This window comes from Triticum urartu, chromosome 5 (genome assembly GCF_003073215.2).
Source record: "Triticum urartu cultivar G1812 chromosome 5, Tu2.1, whole genome shotgun sequence".
NCBI classification, from domain to species: Eukaryota; Viridiplantae; Streptophyta; class Magnoliopsida; order Poales; family Poaceae; genus Triticum; species Triticum urartu.
Genome location: NC_053026.1, coordinates 547,583,726 through 547,604,719, shown reverse-complemented (window position 1 = coordinate 547,604,719; position 20,994 = coordinate 547,583,726). Strand labels below are relative to the sequence as shown.

General features: G+C 44.4%; 2 protein-coding genes across 2 annotated transcripts; one reads left to right on the top strand and one right to left on the bottom strand.

Moving 5' to 3' along the window:
• The first annotated feature begins 349 nt into the window (after positions 1-349).
• On the top strand, positions 350-6,339 carry LOC125510562 (magnesium transporter MRS2-I). The gene is made up of 11 exons (XM_048675779.1): positions 350-840; positions 1,298-1,327; positions 1,954-2,098; positions 3,092-3,213; positions 3,903-3,977; positions 4,831-5,058; positions 5,139-5,183; positions 5,341-5,385; positions 5,471-5,500; positions 5,865-5,984; positions 6,093-6,339. Exons 1-11 carry the CDS (start codon positions 589-591, stop codon positions 6,177-6,179), a joined length of 1,179 nt encoding a protein of 392 aa, XP_048531736.1. The 5' UTR covers positions 350-588; the 3' UTR covers positions 6,180-6,339.
• A 10,862-nt stretch (positions 6,340-17,201) lies between these two features.
• On the bottom strand, positions 17,202-20,759 carry LOC125505963. The gene is made up of 4 exons (XM_048670857.1): positions 20,235-20,759; positions 19,098-19,216; positions 17,717-17,811; positions 17,202-17,592 (listed from the first exon to the last, which is right to left on the bottom strand). Exons 1-4 carry the CDS (start codon positions 20,397-20,399, stop codon positions 17,537-17,539), a joined length of 435 nt encoding a protein of 144 aa, XP_048526814.1. The 5' UTR covers positions 20,400-20,759; the 3' UTR covers positions 17,202-17,536.
• Between the last annotated feature and the right edge of the window lie 235 nt (positions 20,760-20,994).

Sequence of the window (20,994 nt, the reverse complement as noted above, 5' to 3'; positions counted from 1 at the left end):
AGTTGTATAGAAACCGATTACTTTCCTTGAGGTTGACTTTGATTATTTTTAGGAATGTTGACCGGATGTTTCTTCTTCTAAATCTAAGGTTGACTGGAAGTTGGTGGCAGGAGGGCCTTATATTAGTACTGTAATAAATGACTAAAAAATCAAAGAAAAAAGGATCTGGCAACGATTATGCAGTTAGAAAACCTAACACAACCGTGATATTATTCCACTCTCCGCTGTTATTATTTTTCCTAAAAAAAAGGGTCATTCTTCTTCTGACAGACGGGCCCCCTTCCCCCGTCTCTGCTTCCCAACTACTAGTAACAGATCCCCAGCAGGTCATCCGCCTCCGCCCTACCACGCGCGGACGCAGGATCAAACGACCAGGCGGCGTCTCTGCCCGTCCCCGGCCTCCTCGCGATTTATTTACCCGCCCGCGTCACCAGAAAGCCTTCCTCCTTTCCGCGCGATTAAAAGGGCAAGGGAGAGCCGCGCGGTAGAACGCATCCCGCCGTCCACGTGGCGGCGGCGGCGGCGGCGGCGGCGGCGGCTTAGGAGGCAGGGCGCCCCCGGAGATGTGAGAGGACTGCCCGCTGCGAGATGGCGGCGGCTGTGGCGGCGGCGGGCGGCGAGGCCGCGGCGGCGGCGCTGGCGGCGGCGAAGAAGCGGGCGGCGTCGCGGAGCTGGATCCTGTTCGACGCGGCGGGGGAGGAGCGGGAGCTCGACGCCGACAAGTACGCCATCATGCACCGCGTCGACATCAACGCGCGCGACCTGCGCATCCTCGACCCGCTGCTCTCCTACCCCTCCACCATCCTCGGCCGCGAGCGCGCCATCGTGCTCAATCTCGAGGTGAGGCCCTCCCGCCGCAGGCCTTGAGTTTTTGTTCCCCTTTCCGGGCGGAATCGCGCGGTCGATTATTCGCGGCGCTGTGTTTTTCGTCGGGAATTTCGCTAGATGGAGGGGATCATGGAGCGGCACGAATTCCTCCAGGAAGTCACTCGGTTTTCCTTTTCTGGTTGAGGATTTTTTAGGTGGATCATGTGCTGATGATTTGGGCATCAGATTGGTGCTGCGTTTTGACTCAATTGTAGTAGACGTGTGTACTGAACTTATTATAGTTTAATCGTTCGTTTTGACGATTTTAGTGTGGTGTCGGCGTTCTGTTTCCATGGATCAAAGGAGTTGATACAGCTGCCAGTATTTTTGTATCTGACAATATAGTGATATTCATGATTCATTAGCTCGTGGTAATCTCTGACGACTCTTCTGTCTGTTTTGGTGGAACTCTTATCGGCGGGTGGATCAGCACATAAAGGCGATCGTTACTTCTGAAGAGGTGATCTTAACTGCCTAGTCTTTTTTCACCGTCGAATACTTGTCATGGTAGTATTTTTCAATTATTTGTTCTCATGAGCTGGACTACTTCATGAATTTTGTGGGGAGTATGTGCACAATTTCACTCAGTCTCAGACTAGAATGATTAGGCATCTATAATTGTGAAATACTCCCTCTGTAAACTAATATAAGAGCGTTTAGATCACTAAATTAGTAATCTAAACGCTCTTATATTAGTTTACGGAGGGAGTATTTAGCAGGGGAACCGGGTTTTTTATACTGTTCTGGAGCAAAATGGAACAATGAGTATATGCACATTTTCACTCAGTCTCTGACTAGAATGATTAGGTATCTATAATTGTGAAATATTTAGCAGGGGATCTGAGTTTTTTATGTTGTTCTGGAGCAAAATGGAACAAGCGTATCCTCCATACCATGCTGAATTTGACGTGATCTGTCAATTTTGAACCTCTACCTGCAAAATGGAAGTTTCAAATCAGTTTGCTACACAATATTCTGGGAGCCATGGCTTGTTTCATAGAACTGTGTGCATCTAAATATATTCTTAGTTGTCCAGCAATGTTGGTGATGTACGTACTCACAGTTATTGGTTTTTGCTGGGCTCAGGTTTTGCTCAGGGATCCTTCAGATGAAAATGTTATTCCTGTTGTAGAGGAGCTCCGGAGACGACTAGCACCTTCAAGTTCTGCTCAGCATGATGGAAAGGATAATTTAAGTGGCCAGCATGATGCGGAAGCTGCTGAAGAAGATGGTAAGTTTAGTCGCCATTTCTTGAAATTACAGATGTCAGAAGCTGAGAACATGCTCTCTTTTTGTCAGGTTGCTCTATCTCTGTAATGTTGATTGTAGTAACTTCTATCACATATGTCCATGTGTAGTATGCCAATTTCCCTTCCATGCCCAATAATTGGAACAAATAAGGAACAAAAACGTTCTGAAGGAATGCAAACATGTGAAAGAAAGCTATTGAATAAAGATCCGATTGGGATGCGCCAGTTGGCCACACTGTTCTGTTGTATTCCTTTTTTAGTGCATGTCCATGTCAGTTGGACATTCTTTTGGCAAAAATACAACCACCTGTCCAAGAAGAAAACTCCAAAGTGTACAGTCTTGGCACCTTACTATTATATGGCGATGCTTATCTGAGTCTTCTTGTACTAGACCAATTACACTGCATGACACTCTATGTTATACAATTTTATTCACCGGGTAATCTGTTGAGAGAAATTTGAGATACTACAATATTGATCTAGTGGTGACATGTGGCTACCCTTCCTTTTAATAAGGATTACTATGGTTGACCAAAGGACTTTTACATTTTATTATAGGTTACAACCGGACCCATGTCTGATTAATTTAACTCACATGGTGACAGTCATACAGACCAGTAATGGTTTCATTCTGATTGTTTACAACAATGCTACCACTTTTTCACTTGATATGTTGTATATAATATATATATATATATATATATATATATGTATATATGATAATTGTTGTGTCATCCTGATTCTTTGATCAAAATGACTCAGAAGCATATTTTCTGTCCGACTGGTTCATGCCAGCTGGTACATTTGTATAACCATACCCTCGATCCAGAATAGTGGTGTCGATCTTACTGATTTTATTGCTTCTTTATTTCTGGTTTAGTTGCCAATTATCGTTAATTCATATCCATGGAAATAGGGTTGCATACTTATGCACATTTTTTTCATGCCCTGCAATCTCGTTATATGAACACCAGAATCTCCCTTTGAGTTCCGTGCACTTGAGGTTACTTTGGAAGCAATCTGCAGCTTTCTTGATGCGCGCACTACTGAGCTGGAGACTAATGCTTACCCAGCTTTGGATGACCTGACATCCAAGGTGAGTAAGTACATGCTTACTCTACTTTACTTTATGGTGCTAACATTGTTGAGTAGGAACTTTTTCATAGAATGATCGAAATATGTCATAGTAGGTATCTCATTTCTCCTATATGCCACTTTTGGTCATATATGTTTCAGGATCCATTTACTGTCCGTAGAATTATATGGTGAGAATAAGATTAAGATGTTAGGCAGTGCACTTTACTTCTGAAAGGAGTGCATGCTAGAAAACGCTAGAAAGTGTTATTTACTCTTTATAACTGTTATTAATAACAGGTAGTCAGTCTGCCATAAGATTTTCATTCACCACCAAACATAATACAGTAGTAGCTAGAATAGCATTGCAGAACTTTATGATGACATAATGTTTTATTGAGGAATAAAATGTCACATTAGCACACCTACTTCTGTAACACTTTCATATGCTTAGCAACTTACCATGCACCCATTAAAGCACACCAGGCTAAATTATCGTCCTTGTTGGCTTGTTGAAAACTTATGATAACATAAAGTTTCATTGAGGAATAATATAGCACATCAGCACACCTATCTGTGTAAATGCCTTCATATGCTTATTAATTTTCCATGCACCCATGAAAGCATGTCAGGCTAAAATATCTCCAAACTCTTTATTGGCTTGTTCTTCTATTTTCTCCATATTAATTTTCTCTACTATTGGCACAACAGATTAGTAGCCACAACTTGGACAAGGTACGGAAGTTAAAAAGTGGCATGACGAGATTGACTGCAAGGGTCCAGAAGGTCTGGTTTCCTGTTCATTCTGTTTCATTTAGTTTGTTATCTGACACTTCAGTGTTTAGTGACTTCTATGTATATTTTCAAGCACTGACTTCTTATGATGTTCTGTATGTCATATTGTCATCTGAATTCCACTACCGTGTATAAGCCAAATTCCGATTATGTGCGAGTCATGTGAATTAAAGAGGCCATACAGTTCTGAATGTCTGATGGGCATCGCCATGCTTTTCCTTTTTCCCTTGTCTATCATATCTGATTCGTAATTAATGTACCCAAGTGATTATTTAGAACAGAATTTAACAACCCAAAACATCTGGAAGTGCATTTCTAATACCAGATGGTATATCTATATTTCATAATGTAGAATTAATTCTGTTTATTTTTATTTTTATTCTAATCGCTGCTTAAACTGTACATTTTTATTTATTCTCTTGCATACTTTGTTGGAACATTATCTTAGCTTTTCTATGTATTGTCTCCGGCCCTTTGTGTGTATCTTAAAAAGCTTGATGGGATGGAATTGTCTTCCTTCACGCAACCTTGGGATTCGCGAGTTGTTCCAGAATCTATATAGTGCTCCAGCTAATATTTTTCCTCTGATACTATACATTCTCATGGATGAGTATGCTCTCTATGTTATTTCTGTCTTGGAATATATATTATAGTATACTCCCTCCGTCCCAAAATTCTTGTCTTAAATTTGTCTAAATACGGATGTATCAAGTCATGTTTTAGTATTAGATACATCCGTATCTAGACAGATCTAAGACAAGAATTTTAGCTACTATGGACTGCTATGATTATTTTCCTTGTTTATGGTTTTCTAGCATATCACAAGGTGTATTTTAATTTCTAGGTGAGAGATGAGCTTGAACAATTATTGGATGATGACGATGACATGGCTGATCTTTACTTGTCTAGAAAGTTGGCCGGGGCATCATCCCCTGTCAGTGGTTCCGGTGGACCAAATTGGTTCCCAGCATCCCCAACTATTGGTTCAAAAATATCAAGAGCTAGTAGAGCCAGTGCAGCAACTATACATGGAAATGAGAATGATGTGGAAGAGCTGGAGATGTTGCTGGAGGTTGTTATTTGCTCCTCTGCCTTAAAATCTCTTGGTTACACTATCTCTGGCAGAGTACTGAAATTTACATATACTTGCAGGCATATTTCATGCAGATAGATGGCACATTAAACAAATTGACAACGGTAAGTTGGGGCACCTAAGTCAAGTACACAATATCATAATAGGCTATCAAAATCAGGACTTATCTTAACAGTATCGCTGAAGTTCTGTTAAGCCTTGTTTAAAATCTGGGATTTGGCATTTTGTTAATGTTGTATTTGTCTGCAACTTCTTTTTCAGCTGAGAGAGTATATTGATGACACAGAAGATTATATTAACATTCAGGTAAGGTTCCTAGTAAAATGTATGTGTTCTTGATGCGGACCTTTTCACCCTTGGAACACCACTTAATCCTTCTTCTTTTCTGCAGCTTGATAATCACCGTAATCAGTTGATTCAGGTAATTTTGAAAGCACAAACCTTATGATTATCTTTGTGAAATACAGTATGTTAGTACTCCCTCACATATTGGATGTAATAATGTCTTATATTATGGGATGGAGTGAGTACTTCAGAACTGTTCATTTTAGACATTCTTGTGCTTGTAATAAACACATGCTTAATAATAAAAAAGAAGCTTAATAGGCAACCCCATGTCAAGTAAAGGTTTCACAAACTTGTCTGATTTAGATGACTGTCCTAGTTCCTACCAGTTACCACATTGGTCCTATTGCATTTAAATTCTATAATCTGAATATTCATTGGCTCGTTACATGTTAAACATTCTGCCAGAGTAAAACTTAATTTCTCTTTGCTTCGTGCAGCTAGAGCTATTCTTGAGTTCTGGGACCGTCTGCTTGTCACTCTACTCATTGGTTGCTGGAGTCTTTGGTATGAACATACCTTACACCTGGAACGACGGCCATGGATATGTCTTCAAATGGGTAAATGGCATCACTTTTTCTTGACATGCTCTATTTAGCGTTCGTTGATTGTGAAGTATTATAGTAATCGCCTCACTCGTCCATAACATTGTGTTTGCCATGTTGCAGGTGGTTATTGTATCAGGGCTGTTTTGTGCTTTCATGTTCGTCACGATTGTCGCTTATGCTCGGCACAAGGGCCTTGTTGGGTCCTGAATAGCTGGAATAACCGCATTACTCGCTTTCTTCAACTGTAAATTTTGAGCTAGAGCATCAACTTTGCGGATGATTCATCTCTTGTACCAAATTCATTAGTATGGAATTAGGGATGATGAAAAGGAACAATAAATAGAAATGAAATAGGAATTCGGATGTATACATGGTGCAATGTGGTTTCTCCCGTTTTGGTTTTTATTTCCTGAAGATGCTGGCTGGGGGAGGCAAGAATGTCCGTCCAGTGCACAGTGAGGTCCCTCTGGCACAGTAGCACGTCGGCGGTTCAGGGTCTTACCAACGGAACGATCTACTGAACTGAATGACATTCGTGAGATCGAATGGTGCTCGTTCATATATTTCCAGAAAATTGAATCGGAGGCAGGGGTTCAGGGTTGGTGTCACGAAGGATGCAAACATGGCCCATGAATCTATCAATTCTTAAAAAGTTGCTCCCCACTACCTATTCTTACACCATGCATACCGTCCATACCAGCGATGTGCCACGTCATCCTATATTGTCATGCAAAATGTACGGATCCTGCTTGCCTGCTCCCATCCGTGCTCCCACTTCATCCTACGGCTGTCCTTTTTTTTCTTTTTAATCTAATCATCTTCCCCCTGATTTTAAGGAGGTGGGGCCGGGCCTTATTTTGTTCCAATCAAATCAAGTCACGTATGCGGGAGCATGGATGGGCACACACGCGTGGAGCAGGCAAGTCTCGTCCAAAATGTACACGTAGCAATGCAGCCACATCAGACTCATGCATTCCCCACGGTACGCCCACCTCCTCGGGTGTGAATTGATCGATAATGAAGACCAACCTTTCTATCCGTAATAAGGCATGTTGTTTCATCTCCCCACTAGATTATTATTTGTGTCTGTTCCTTGATCCTTCTCCGTCTCTTCATTCTCCGGTAGTTTCCTCAGCTATTAATCCCCTTCTCCGTCTCTTCATTCTCTGGTAGTTTTCTCAGCTATTAATCCCCTCGCGTGATCCACTGGGGAGATCCAATCCAACGATGAAGGATGATGGTCTGCCTGGGTAGGACGCACAGAGGAGAGGGACGCATCAAGTGGCTCCGCACGGCGCCGCCGTGGGGCAGAACCGAGGTGCCACCACAGTGAGTATGTGCACTTCCACTGCGATGCCACCTCCCAGGTTGTTCCCCATGGTCGTGGTGGAGATGTGCTCTATCAGACCTCAGAGAAAACTTTGGCAGGGTTGTCCACGCCTCAAACTCGGGCAATGCTTCGGTGCCTTAAGGCACCGAAGCAATGGCTCGATTTGTGGTCAATTGGTGACAGGTTCTCCATTCTCCGTTTTTTTTGCATTATTAAAGATTAATCGTAGGTCTTAGTTTGGCTTCAATGGAAAGTCGAAAACACTACTGCTTCAGTCTTGATGATGTTTATTGGTATTGTTTTTATTAGTAAGCACGGCTGTCTCTTCACTATCTTCAGGTGGAACATATGAGATTATCCTATGGAACTGTACAGGAGTGCTTGCAATGGAAAATCATCCTATCGTATGTCATGTCGAACCTGAATCTTGGTATGTCTTTGCTCACCTATTCTGTAGGATTCCCTTAAATAAACTACAGCGCACGTGAATGTATATGTGACTGATTTCAGTTATTAGCTATCATCGCTCTGGTTTTAGGCTACTAATTTATATATGTTTACGTGCCAGATTACTATTTGTACCTGCATATTCTCTTTCTTTTGCAAAAATACTACTAGGATGGCATATTGAGTTCATATATGGCACATATCGAAGAAACATTTGCTTTGCAGCTTTTTTCTACTAATTATTTTTGCAGCTTTTTGGTACTAATTATTGTGTTGAAATATGCCATGGTTCTTTTATATTTGCATCAAAATCAGTTGCGAACAAGTTAATTTTGTAAGTATAATGTACCATGCTAGCATAATTCCTAGGTGAAAAAAGGCCCGTCACTTTTTTCTGAATCGAGTATCATGTCAGGTTCTTTAGCTACATGTTCTGTCCAATACTGAAGACAATAGATCTATGGATTGTTTTCACGAGCAAGTTACTATTGATTGGTGTCGGGAATATATGGATTGGTCGTCTCAAATCAATAAGCCGTTCATGACTTGCATCTTGCCCGTTTCTCGACCATGAACATTATCAAATAAAGAGTCCATTGGTTGCCATTTTGTAATCATAAGAGTCCACTAAAGTGGCGGCCAACTCTTTTTTTATCTTCTTTTTAAATACTCTATTTGGATCTTACACAAGGAATGACCATAAAGGGCAGAATGATATGAGTTGTTACTTAATTTTAATACGCCCAACCAATGTCCTAAAACCTTATATTTTATAATATATCAATTGGTCAACACATTACCAATGCACTTATTGACTATGTTACTCCAATTTTTCCAACTCCTCATATCATTCTATCAAAGGTTCAAACAAACATATATTTATTTATACACCCCTTTAATGGTCTCACTACGTTTTACTTGATAAACCCCCTCCTTATAGTAGCACAAGTTCTCGCAACAACATGCGGGGTATCATCTAGTTCTCTGAAACCAAGCCACCATGTTGATCAATCAATATGATCGGATTGCCATCCTCTTGCAAGCCCTTCACCCTTCGGGTAGCAATCCCCTTTCCTTTTTCTTTTGAATGATTTGATAATTGCCGCCCACACCTATTGCGTAGTTACGGGAAGCAAATCTTGGAAGGCTCAGAGCATCTCCACCAGACCCCTTATCGCGCGGACCTTTAAAGTGAGTACACAGACCACGGAAAACGTGTTTTGAGGGCTGGCGCGGGCTGCGGCCGAACAGACCCTACAAGGCCGAACGATAAAACAAAATATTCACAGTCACCGCCACCTCCATGACCATCATCATCACCATCGCCACCACCACCACCGAAGCCACCACCCATCGTCGTTTGCTTCCTTCTCTCCAAGATCACTCTCCTTGCAATATCATGCCATTCTTTGGTGATGTCGTCCATGTCATTGCAGTTCATCGTCATGATCTTGTTCTCTTCTTGAAGAAGCTTGGCCAAGGCCTTGTTCTCCTCGGCAAGGGCTCTTCTCTCCTCAATGGCGGCCTTGTGCAACCCCTCTTCCTTGAGTAATTCCACTTTTCTTGCTTCTCTTGCGCCTTCTTGTCGGCCAATTCCTACTTTGCCTCCAATGTCTTGCCACCATCAACTCATTTGATTGCACCATGGCATCTATCTTGTCCCGCAAGCTTGATGCTTTCGCTTCCCTCTTGATCTTGTCCTTGGCCTTCTTGTTTTCATCGGGCTTGTTCTTATTTCTTGGGCCATCATCATCATCCATCTTGGTGAGTGAACCTCTCTTCGGCGGGGATTCTTTGTCAATCATCTTCCACTTCTCGCTATTTTGAAGCAATTTCCAACAATGCTCAAGTGTAAATGACTTGCGATTGGAAGCTTCCATGTCCTTGTACCTTTCTTGCGTAGTTTTGACCTACAAAATGAAAACAATGTCAAAGTATGTCACCTGCAACCACTCCAATGGCTACAAATCATTTGTACTACTTGGGACGTGAAAACAAACTCACATAATCGGCTTCAACGGCACCACTTGGAGGTGCATTGTGGACTTGCTCCAAGCAACCACTCCAACGGATACAAATCGGCTTGATCACATCCCAATAGCCTTGGAGTGACCTATAGGTGTTGGAAATATGCCCTAGAGGCAATAATAAAATGGTTATTATTATATTTCCTTGTTCATGATAATTGTCTATTGTTAATGCTATAATTGTATTAACCGGAAACCGTAATACATGTGTGAATACATAGACCACAACATGTCCCTAGTAAGCCTCTAGTTGACTAGCTCGTTGATCAATAGATGGTTATGGTTTCCTGACCATGGACATTGGAAGTTGTTGATAACCGGATCACATCATTAGGAGAATGATGTGATGGACAAGACCCAATCCTAAGCATAGCACAAGATCGTGTAGTTCGTTTGCTAGAGCTTTTCTGATGTCAAGTATCATTTCCTTAGACCATGAGATTGTGCAACTCCCGGATACCGCAGGAGTGCTTTGGGTGTATCAAACGTCATAACGTAACTGGGTGGCTATAAAGGTGCACTACAGGTATCTCCGAAAGTGTCTGTTGGGTTGGCATGAATCGAGACTGGGATTTGTCACTCTGTATGACGGAGAGGTATCTTTGGGCCCACTCGGTAATGCATCATCATAATGAGCTCAATGTGACTAAGGACTTAGCCATGGGATCATGTGTTATGGAACGAGTAAAGAGACTTGCCGGTAACGAGATTGAACGAGGTACGGGGATACTGACGATCGAATCTCGGGCAAGTGACATACTGATGGACAAAGGGAATTGTATACAGGATTGATTGATTCCCCGACATCGTGGTTCATCCGATAAGATCATCGTGGAACATGTGGGAGCCAATATGGGTATCTAGATCCCGCTATTGGTTATTGATCGGAGAGGTGTCTCGGTCATGTCTGCATGATTCCCGAACCCGTAGGGTCTATATGCTTAAGGTTCGGTGATGCTAGAGTTGTAATGGGAATAGTATGTAGTTACCGAAGGTTGCTCGGAGTCCTGGATGTGACGAGGAACTCCAGAATGGTCCGGAGGTGAAGATCGATATATTGGACGAAGGGTCTTGGAATCCGAAATTGTTCTGGAAGTACCGGGTGACGACCACACTACTAGGAAATAGCTTATAGATAGACGCTTACTAGTAGCGCGCTATTTTGACCCACGCTACTGCTAATTATTAGTAGCGCACTGTATTGTCCCCTCGCTACTAGTAAATATTACTGGCAGCCACATGACAAAAAAACACGCTATTAGTAAATATCTCTCTAAGATAAGGCGTAGCAGTAGCGTGGTTATAAAACCTGCGCTACTACTAAGTGAATAGCTATAGCGCAGGTGACACACCCCACGCTACTACGCATCCACCGCCGCACCCCAACCCACCCGATCCACTCCCACCGCACCAAACACTCTCTCTCTCTCTCGTGCGCATCCCTAAAAAAAACTCTCTCTCATGAACCTCACCCCCACCCTCGGTCCAGTTCCTCTCCCCCACTATCTCCGCGCCGCCGCCGCCACCCACGTCGGCCGGTTCCGGCGAGCTCCGGCCGCGCGCAACATACCCCCAAGCTCCGCCCCTCTATCCCCCCTTCCAGATCCGCGCCTCAAGGGTTGCACCCTTGCCCGCCGCTAGGGTTTCAGGCTCCTCTCGTGTTCTTGCCAGAATCCACCACAATCGGCGATGGCGAGGCCGGAGCTTGCGGGATCCGTCTACGGTGTTGCCCAGGTAGGCCCTTCCCCTCCTTCCTTGCTTGGGTCCACCCTTTCCTCCTCACGTCACCTTCTCCTCCTATCCGTCCCTTTGCTGCAGGTCACCATGGTGCAGAGACGACAATGATGGCAAGAGGGCACAAACCTTGCCCTGATCGAGGAGGAGGAGGAGGAGGGGCGCACCTAGATGCCAGCCCTGCTCTGCTCGAGGAGGAGGGGTGGGAGGGGTCTGCTCCTAGGGCGACCAAGAGGTCCTGCCCGAGCTCAAGCATGGCCATGATGACCCACCACAGCAGGTCAGATATCCCGCAACTGTGCTGTTGGAGCACTGCACTCATGATGGAATGATGCAGTGTTTTATGTAGTTTTTGCTATCTTAGCTCTGATGGTAACATCATATCAGTTAGGAGCAGTGTTTAGGAACAATTAGCATATGCTATGGTCGTCTAATAGAGAGAGAGAGAGATTCAAGGGCCTTCCCAGTTTGGACAATGAAATGTGTTCACAAATGACATCCACGTTGGTTTGTACTAGGTCCTAATGGTGATGCGATGGATTTTAGTACGTTGGTTGAGGCCCAAGTTGATCTGTGCTAGTTCTAGGATGTTTATTTATGAAAAAGTATATGTCTGATAGACGTGATTAATTATTGTGTAGAAAAGTACCAATGTTTCTTGTTCAGCGCACTGTTTATCTGCTTCCCTACTGTCAGTGTCGAGCAACAATTTCATCTTTATTTTTCATTCATACTCATGCGTGTTCTGTTCATGTGCATATGCTTAATTACTTTGTGGTGACTGACAGGGAGTACACCTTTGGTTACCAATCACTGCACAATCGTCCCACATTTGTTTTTCTTAATGTTCATTGCCCAACAGGCTACAATGCCCACACGCTGAGCCTTGTTTTGCCTTCAATTTACTGCTGCAGTGCTGTAGGAACCAAGCTAAGCTCCAGCAGAACCTCATGTACCTAATGTACATGTAGTTAACAGAACACTAAAAGAGGGTCTTGGGGTTTTGTTGCCATTTATTTGGTGTGTGTCGTTTGGGTTTGTATCTTGGGTCTTGGTTTTGTAGACCATGCGTGCTTGTGTGTGTTTGTGTGCTTGTATCTTTGGGTTCTGGTTTTTGGTTTTGGGGAGTTTGATGTATACATTGTGCATCAGCATACACTGCTAGCTGCCCGTGGAGATCAGCGCTAATGTTTAAAGGGAGTACATTGTGCTACACATTGCTGATTTTGAATGGTTGATTTTTTGTGTTCCATTCATGTGCTTTCCTTTCGAACATCCGAATCCTGATTTCTTCAAAATTTGCCAAATTTGAATGTCTTATCTCCAAAGAATCCCGTCTGTTAATGAATTGTTTCTTATTGTAGGCCCTAGGCATTACAGATATGCATATAAAGTATGTCATTCTAGATGTGCTCTGAGCATTACACAGTTGCATATAATCTTGTTTTTATTTCTTGTATTTACATTTTTATATGTTGTACAGACAAAAGATAGCATATGTTCCCTGAAAGTGAGTACATATGTACTGATTATTAGTGAAGTTAACCGAGAGCCTGTGACATACAAGAAACATGCATTGGTTGATTGGTTGATGCGCCATGGCCGTGGGTTGTCCTAGTGCATGTGTTTGCTGAAGGTGGTGATGCATATGCCTGAAGGTGGTGAGCAGAGCAACTTCTGCTGTAAGAATTTTCTGAGGATGCTTTTGAGTGTAGAATAACAAAAAATATGTACGGAGTAATTATTTTAGCATTACTAGAACTGTTAATTCGTACTCCCTCTGTAGGGAGTATTATTTATTTCTTTTGGAAGATGACCGCTAGTTGTAAGTGAGCGATTTTTTTTTTGAAATTTTCGCCCATTCTGAAGATTGTGCACTAATGAATAAACAATGTGCTCCCTTTAAACATTGTAGAGTAATTAATATGCAGCCAGAGTCAAGTATGGTATCACAATCTTGAGTAAAGCATTTGAATTTAAGCAAGTAGATATTGATCTTTGTGATCAAAGTGTGTTTGTTTAATACCTCTAAACTCAACTATTTCATTTAGAATTATGGTACTTCTTAGTGTAGCATTGTAGCTTTATTTTTACACGATCAGATTACCTTTGGTATATGCAGCATGCAGTCAAACTATGCTATATATCTACAGTAGTAAATGTATCATCTTAAGAGTGTACTGAAGCTATATTATTTCGTAGCTCGAATTTAGGCTTTCTCCATGGTTAATATAAGTTAGGTAAAGCAATGTTTGCCTGGATGTGTAACTATAAAGCCATTCTTATTATATATTCAATGTACAGCGACGGTGCTGCTGCACTTGTGCTAGTCAGTGAAGCTAAGAACCTTGGCCTTCAAGTTCTTGCAAGAACTAGAGGGTATGCTGATGCTGCTCAGGTAAATGCTACATGCCTCGTCATTAATCATTATTGGTGAAACAAATGTCATTTGAGAAATCTCAGCCCATTGTTCTTGTTAATGAAGACTTTTACCAATATTATCCTTTACCGTGCCTCGAAACTATCAACCTGGCCCAAACAATGATCTTTTTCTTTAGGATTCATGGTTATTTTTTCTTGTTATTATGCATTACTATTGATTCATGTGCATGTACTAAAAAGAAAGAAAATACCCTACTTGATTTGGATGCGGACGCCAACTAACAAGTTTTCACTTTCCGACGTGGGCGCAGGGGTGATCGACGTGGACTACTGCGGCCTGGTGGGCGTCGTGCTCTTCAACCACTCGGAGACGGACTTCATCGTGAAGCCCGGCAACCGCGTCGCACAGATGATCGTCCAGGTCATTACGACGCCGGAGGTCGCCGAGGTGGAGGACCTCGACGCCACCGTCCGGCGGGAGGGAGTGCTGGGATCCACCAATGTTTGAACTCCGAGCCTTGGTAGATACATCTAGAGAAGTGGTCTAGTTGTTTGCATCTAATGTTAAATGGGATCTCGAGTTGAGATGTTCAATGTTGTATCCATGAATGCTGCAAGTGCTAAGATGGTTATGTGAACTTAGTTTATTTGCACTGGACGTGTTTTGATTTCCATCCATGAATACTGCATCTCACTTTTTTTTAAAAAATAATTCTAGTTAGTTAGTTGCAGCATGGGGGAAAAATGTGGCGCTACTAGCACTTGGATAGTAGTAGCGTGGGTGTAAATGGGGCGCTACTAGTACTTAGATAGTAGTAGCGTAGGTGTGGAATAGTGGTAGCGTGGGTGGCACCGCGCTACTACTAACTTTTTTAGCTGTAGTACTAACTTTTTTAGCTGTAGCGTGGGGTAAAAAACACGCTACTGCTAAAATTGTAGTAGTAGCGCGGGTACCCATGCTACTGATATGCAAAAAACCTACGTTACTGGTAGTGTTTTTTCCTAGTAGTGCCAGCGTGATCGAAAGGTGTTTCGGAGGCCCCGACAAGCGTTGGGGGGCCTTATGGGCCAAGGGGAGGGGACACACCAGCCCACTAAGGGGCTGTGCGCCCCTCCCAACCCCTCTCACGTAACCTGGAGAGCTGGGGGCGCCTCCCCTAGGGCAGCCGCCCCTCCCGGCTTGGGGGGCAAGTTTCCTAGGGGTGGGGCGCCCAAACCCATCTAGGGTTTCCCTTGTGGCCGCCTCCCCTTCCCTAGGGAACCATAGGGCGCCTCCTCCACCCCCTTCCCCTATATATAGTGAGAGAGAGAAAGGGTAGCCGCACCCTTCCCCTGGCACAACCCTCTCCTCCTCTCCAACACCTCCTCCTCCGTCACGCTTGGCGAAGCTCTGCCGGAGAACCACAAGCTCCATCACCACCATGCCGTCGTGCTTTCGGAGTTCTCCCTCAACTTCTTCTCTCCCCTTGCTGGATCAAGAAGGAGGAGACGTCCCCGGGCTGTACGTGTGTTGAACGCAGAGGCGCCGTCCGTTAGGCGCTTGATCGGATCTTCCATGATTTGAATCGCCGCGAGTACGACTCCATCAACCGCATTCTTGTAACGCTTCCGCTTAGCAATCTTAAAGGGTATGAAGATGCAATCCCTCTCTCTCTCTCTCTCGTTGCTAGCATCTCCTAGATTGATCTTGGTGACACGTAGGAAAATTTTGAATTATTACTACGATCCCCAAGAATAGGCGCATGACGTCCTCGAGGGATACTTTGCCATCGTTTGGAAGAACTGGTCCTCTATCCTTTGCCAATACCGCTTACTGGTTTGGTCAGTGCCGGTGCATGCATCAAGGGACACAAATTCCCAAGCCTTGATCAAGACTTGATCTTTCAATTGCGTGTAGTTCTTCAATCTCACGCGCACTTTTGCTTGCGCTTTGTCGAACACCCCCTCCCCAATCTCCTCCACCTCATCTTCTTCCTCACCATGACCGTCCACAACACCATCCATCTTATTGTAGCCGTAATCATCAATCGGGGCTTGATCAATGTCGATGGCGTTGTCATCCAACATGTGCACGAACTCGGCAGTCGCATCATGCAAAATGGCGCTACAATTTAGCTCCAGAAGTCATGAACAACCGCAATGGCAAAAAGTGAAAACAACTTGAAGAAAATCAAAGTTCCATACCTTGTGCCCATTCTGCCGAACACCTCAGGGGCGGCGACAGCAACATCATCGGTGGGCGTCCTTGGGGAAGCTCTTACGGTGGCGATCGGAGGAGGTGGTGGTGCGGTGCTCGTAGCACCTTTTTTGGCCGCCTTCTTGCGTTTCACCCGTGCCACCTTGTGCATCTTCACCGGTGGGGGTGAGATGGCCTGGACCGGATTCGCAGAGGTCGCCACAACGGCAGGCGCATGTGCCTTCCTGGCGGCGGTGGCGGGAGCGCCACTCTAGACGACGAATTTGCCTTGGAGTTTGCGGGGATGGGCGGTGGAGGCTTGTGATGGGGAATGAAGCATGAAAATCAAAAAAATTTCCTACAAACATCCAAGATCTAATCTAGGAGATGCAAAGCAACAAGAGGGGGTTGTTTCTACATACCCTTGTAGACCGAAAGTGTTAGCATCATAACACGGTTGATGTAGTCGTACTCTTCAAGATCCAATCTGATATGGTGTCGAACATACGTCACCTCCGAGTTTAGCAGACGTATGACTCGGCGGCGTCCTCTCCTTCTTGATCCAGCAAGTGAGTGAGAGGAGGTAGATGAGATCTAGACCCAACACGATGGCGTGGTGGTGATGGTGGTGGCAGCGGAATCCCGATAGGGCTTCGCTAATCGCTGACGGGACATGGAGGAGGAGTAACGGGAGGGAGACAGGGCAAGCGTGGAAGGGTTGGCTGCCCCCTGCACCTCCCCACTATATATAGGGTGACGGAGGGGCATGCCATCCCTAGGCCCCCTCCCAAGGCAGGGGGCGGCGGCCAAGGGGCACTACTAGGAAAAATGCTACTAGTAGCGTTGGTTTTTTGCATACTAGTAGCACGGGTTCCCGCGCTACTACTACGACGCTACAGCTAAATATTACCAGTAGCGTGCTTTTTACCCCGCACTACTACTAACATTTTAGTAGTAGCGCGGTGCCACCCACGCTACCACTCTTCTGCACCTGCGCTACTGTTATCCTAAGTAGTAGTAGCGCACCATTCCCCCCCACGCTACTATTATCCTAAGTAGTAGTAGCACACCATTCCCCCCACGCTATAGCTAACTAATTAGAAATTAAAAAAAAATAAAAGTTAGATGCTGTATTCGTGGATGGAAATCAAGACATGTCCAGTGCAAAATAAACTAAGATCACATAACCAATCTTAGCACTTGCAGCGTTCATGGACGCAACATTGAACATCTCAGCTCGTAGAGTTCACGAGATCCCATTTAACACCAGACGCAAACAACCATACCACTTGTCTAGATGTATCTACCAAGACTTGGAGTTCAACTACCAGTGGACCCGAACCCTCCCTCCCGCCGGACGGTGGCATCGAGGTCCTCCACCTCGGCAACCTCCAGTGTCGCAATTCGCAATCACCTGGACAGTCATCTGCACGACACAGTCTCCGGGCTTCACGGTGAAGTCCGCCTCCTAGTGGTTGAAGAGCAGGAAACCCACCGGGCTGTGGTTGTCCGCGTCAATCACCCCTGCGCCCACGTCGGAGAAGTAAAACTTATTGGTTCACGTCCTCTTTCAAATCCAGTAGGGTATTTTCTTTCTTTTTAGCACATGCACATGAATCAATGATAACAACTAGAGGCTGGACCATACTTGTTGCACGAGACGTGAAGAAGGCCGGGTCCCCTTCTTGTTGAATCCAAGGAAGACACTCCCCCGAGACATGAAGAAGGCCAGCTCCCCTCCTTCTGCAAATAGCTCAGGTGCATGAAGTTGTAAGGAATCTGAATACAATGAACTCGTTGTAATGTATAATAACCAGAAAAACCATGAATCCTAAAAGAGATCGTTCTATGAGCTAGGTTGAGAGTTTTGTGACATAGGAAAGGATAAAGTTGGTAACAATCTTCATTAAGAAGAACAATGGGCCAAGATTTCTCAAATGACATTTGTTTCACCAACAATGATTAGTAGTAGCATCAACATACCCTCTGAATCCTAAAAAAAGATCGTTCTATGAACTAGGTTGACAGTTTTGAGACACAGGATAGGATAAAGTTGGTAACAATCTTCATTAAGAAGAACAGTGGGCCGAGATTTCTCAAATGACATTTGTTTCACCAACAATGATTAGTAGTAGCATCAACATACCCTCTGAATCCTAAAAAAAATCGTTCTATGAGCTAGGTTGACAGTTTTGAGACACAGGAAAGGATAAAGTTGGTAACAATCTTCATTAAGAAGAACAATGGGCCAAGATTTCTCAAATGACATTTGTTTCACCAACAATGATTAGTAGTAGCATCAACATACCCTCTAATCCTTGCATAATTTATATTAATCATGGAGAAAGCCTGCAAATTGAGCGACAAAATAATCTAGCCTCAGTACACTCATAAGAATGAAATTATATATGCAGGTTTTCCAGCATACCAGGTAAGGAATCAGTCATAACAGGAACCCAACACTTGACAGAAACAATTTCAGTTTTCATATATCAGTAATTATGCATAAGAGTTGCAAGCGAGGAAAATTAGTCTACTTCTTTAAAACTAAAACCAGCATCCTTATGTTGTATGCATAGCACAATACTAATTTCCATGAGATGCATAGCATAGTACTAATGTTCAAACTAATAGCACAGTACTTGATAAATAGGATTCTTCCTTCAGTAATATCTAACGAATGGGTGTGACCTACCTTATATCCTGGTAGTAACTAATGCATCACATGATAAGATAACAAAAATAGAAATATTACATCCCAAAAGACTAGATAGCAGTTATACCCCATCTCCATATCAGAAGAACAAGCATCATAATGCTGATCAAGCTTGCTTTATGGTACTGTGTGGATAAACATTATATCCCGTTGTGAATCCAAGGAAATCAACAGTTCTATAAGATATGGCTAGAAAACACTGGACATAACAGAAAGTAGCCACTTCTTTGTTGTGTGGAAAATTTCCCAGGATTACTTCACTATGGATTGGATAAAGAATCAATAAGGACAACACCCACGGTATAACTCTCACCTTCTTCTGGGTGAAGAAGAAGGTGGCCACCGGCTCGAAGTACTAGGTGACAGGCATTTCTTCACACATGTTCCAATGAAATCCGGGATTTGGCGCCAATTGCCATAGTCGTCATGCGCCTGTCACAAGACAAAAAACGGAACTACCTTAAATTGCTATACGTTTGGTTTTCTTCCTCAAACATGAACAAACAAAAAAATGTTTGGCTGAAACAGAGTAATCAGCTATATGTTTCTTTCCGCTCCTAAATTGCATAAGGAAATCTTCATCTATTATTTTACTCTATGCTTACTAGCTACAACCTGTTGGATAGAAAAACACCTTCCACCATATGACTGTAGCTTGCCTAAATAACCTCAAAGTAGAAAATGCACGCTCGACACTTGTGGTACAAATTGTAAAATCAATGGTTTTGCCCTTAACCATTACTGTCTCTAAACAACACTTTTTTTCAGTACAAAATCTGTGACCTAATTAAAGAGCTGGACTTCAGTATAGCAAGATTAAATTCCCAGTGGGGAGAGGGTGGGAAGACTGCTCATGTTGCTGACAGGCTAACTTGCACGCGATGCTGGGCGATGCCTATGCATAAGCACGGCCACGACGAGACATCGGCGGCCGAGGAGGCATCGACGGCGGGATTAAATGCAAAAGAAATGTTTATAAGGTGATGATAACTCATTACCAAGCAACCTGATAGCAAATTAATTCTTCTAAGCACTGAGAATAACAAAAAATCAGTACGCTGTTTGGTCCAATTGGTCAAGGCCCAAAATGCAGGTCAAGACCAACTATATCAACACCTATAAGAACCTCTACCTTATGCATGCCTCTTATGCGACCTTACAAGAATTCCTACAAACATTCATAATTCTCTAGTACAGAATGTACAGTACATTGAAATTGGTAGCAAACCAAACGATTCACGCACAGAACCAATGCACCAGCTCAAACATTCAATCGCTAGCAACCTAGTACAGCATCAAAGGTTTTCAATTAAGAAAAGGCGAACAACCGATCCATCCAGCCTGCCGACCGCCGATCTGCCGGAATCCACCCTGACCCACCCGAGAAACATGCAAAATCAAGCACCCATGACTTGAAATAGCCGGGAGTAGGAGGAGATACGAGCGGCACCTCGAGCTCGACGGGGGGCTTGGCGCTGCCGGGGGGCCGAGGAAGGCGCAGTCCGGCTGCGGGCATGAGCAGGGTATCCACGGGCACACGCGCTTGTGCTTCGCCACGCCGTGGTAGGTCCCAGCCGAAGTCCCTGAACATGGGGGCTTGAGGGGGAGGAGGCATGCCTGGCAGTGGAGCAGCGCCACGTCCATCCTCACGTCGATCTGCGCCGGTGCCATGGCTTCCTCCGCCGCCGCCATGGCTCGATCTGCTCGTCGAGGCCGCCACGCAGATTCCCCATCCCCCCACGTCTCCGCTCCCCCGTCCGCTAGCGTCACGAACCCTGGCACCAGATCTATCGGGAGAGGCGACCGCGAGCGGAGGGAGGAGGAGGAGGAGGCGTGGAGCGGCGAGATGTGCGGAGAGGCAGAGGAGGACGCGGATTGGGAGGAGCGGCGGCGTGGGAAAGATTTGGTGGGGCGTGGGAGGGAGAGGGACCGGGACGTGCGGATTAGTTGTAGCGCGGGGCACGGGTGCGGTGCTGCTACCACCGTGTCTATCCGTAGTAGTAGCGTGGGTAATATACCCACGCTACGGCTGTCAAGTTACTAGTAGCGCGGCTTTTATACCCCGCGCGACTACTATGGTCCATCCCGGGGACACGGTGAGGATCACTTAGTAGTAGCGTGAGAATGGTAGGCCTGTGCTACTACTATTCTCTAGTAGTAGCACAATGTTTTTACCCGCGCTGCTGCTAAGTAGTAGTAGCGTGGGGCTC

What these genes read in the sequence shown, in the direction of transcription:
- LOC125510562 (XM_048675779.1), top strand. Translation starts at nt 589, where the DNA reads ATGGCGGCGGCTGTGGCGGCGGCGGGCGGCGAGGCCGCGGCGGCGGCG. An exon ending in CCATCGTGCTCAATCTCGAG is followed by an intron (nt 841 to 1,297) that starts GTGAGGCCCTCC and finishes CGGGTGGATCAG; the next exon opens with CACATAAAGGCGATCGTTAC. An exon ending in AAGATTATATTAACATTCAG is followed by an intron (nt 5,386 to 5,470) that starts GTAAGGTTCCTA and finishes TCTTTTCTGCAG; the next exon opens with CTTGATAATCACCGTAATCA.
- LOC125505963 (XM_048670857.1), bottom strand. Translation starts at nt 20,399, where the DNA reads ATGCCTCCTCCCCCTCAAGCCCCCATGTTCAGGGACTTCGGCTGGGAC. An exon ending in TCTTCTTCACCCAGAAGAAG is followed by an intron (nt 17,812 to 19,097) that starts GTGAGAGTTATA and finishes AGCTATTTGCAG; the next exon opens with AAGGAGGGGAGCTGGCCTTC. An exon ending in CTTCACGTCTCGTGCAACAA is followed by an intron (nt 17,593 to 17,716) that starts GTATGGTCCAGC and finishes ACGTGGGCGCAG; the next exon opens with GGGTGATTGACGCGGACAAC.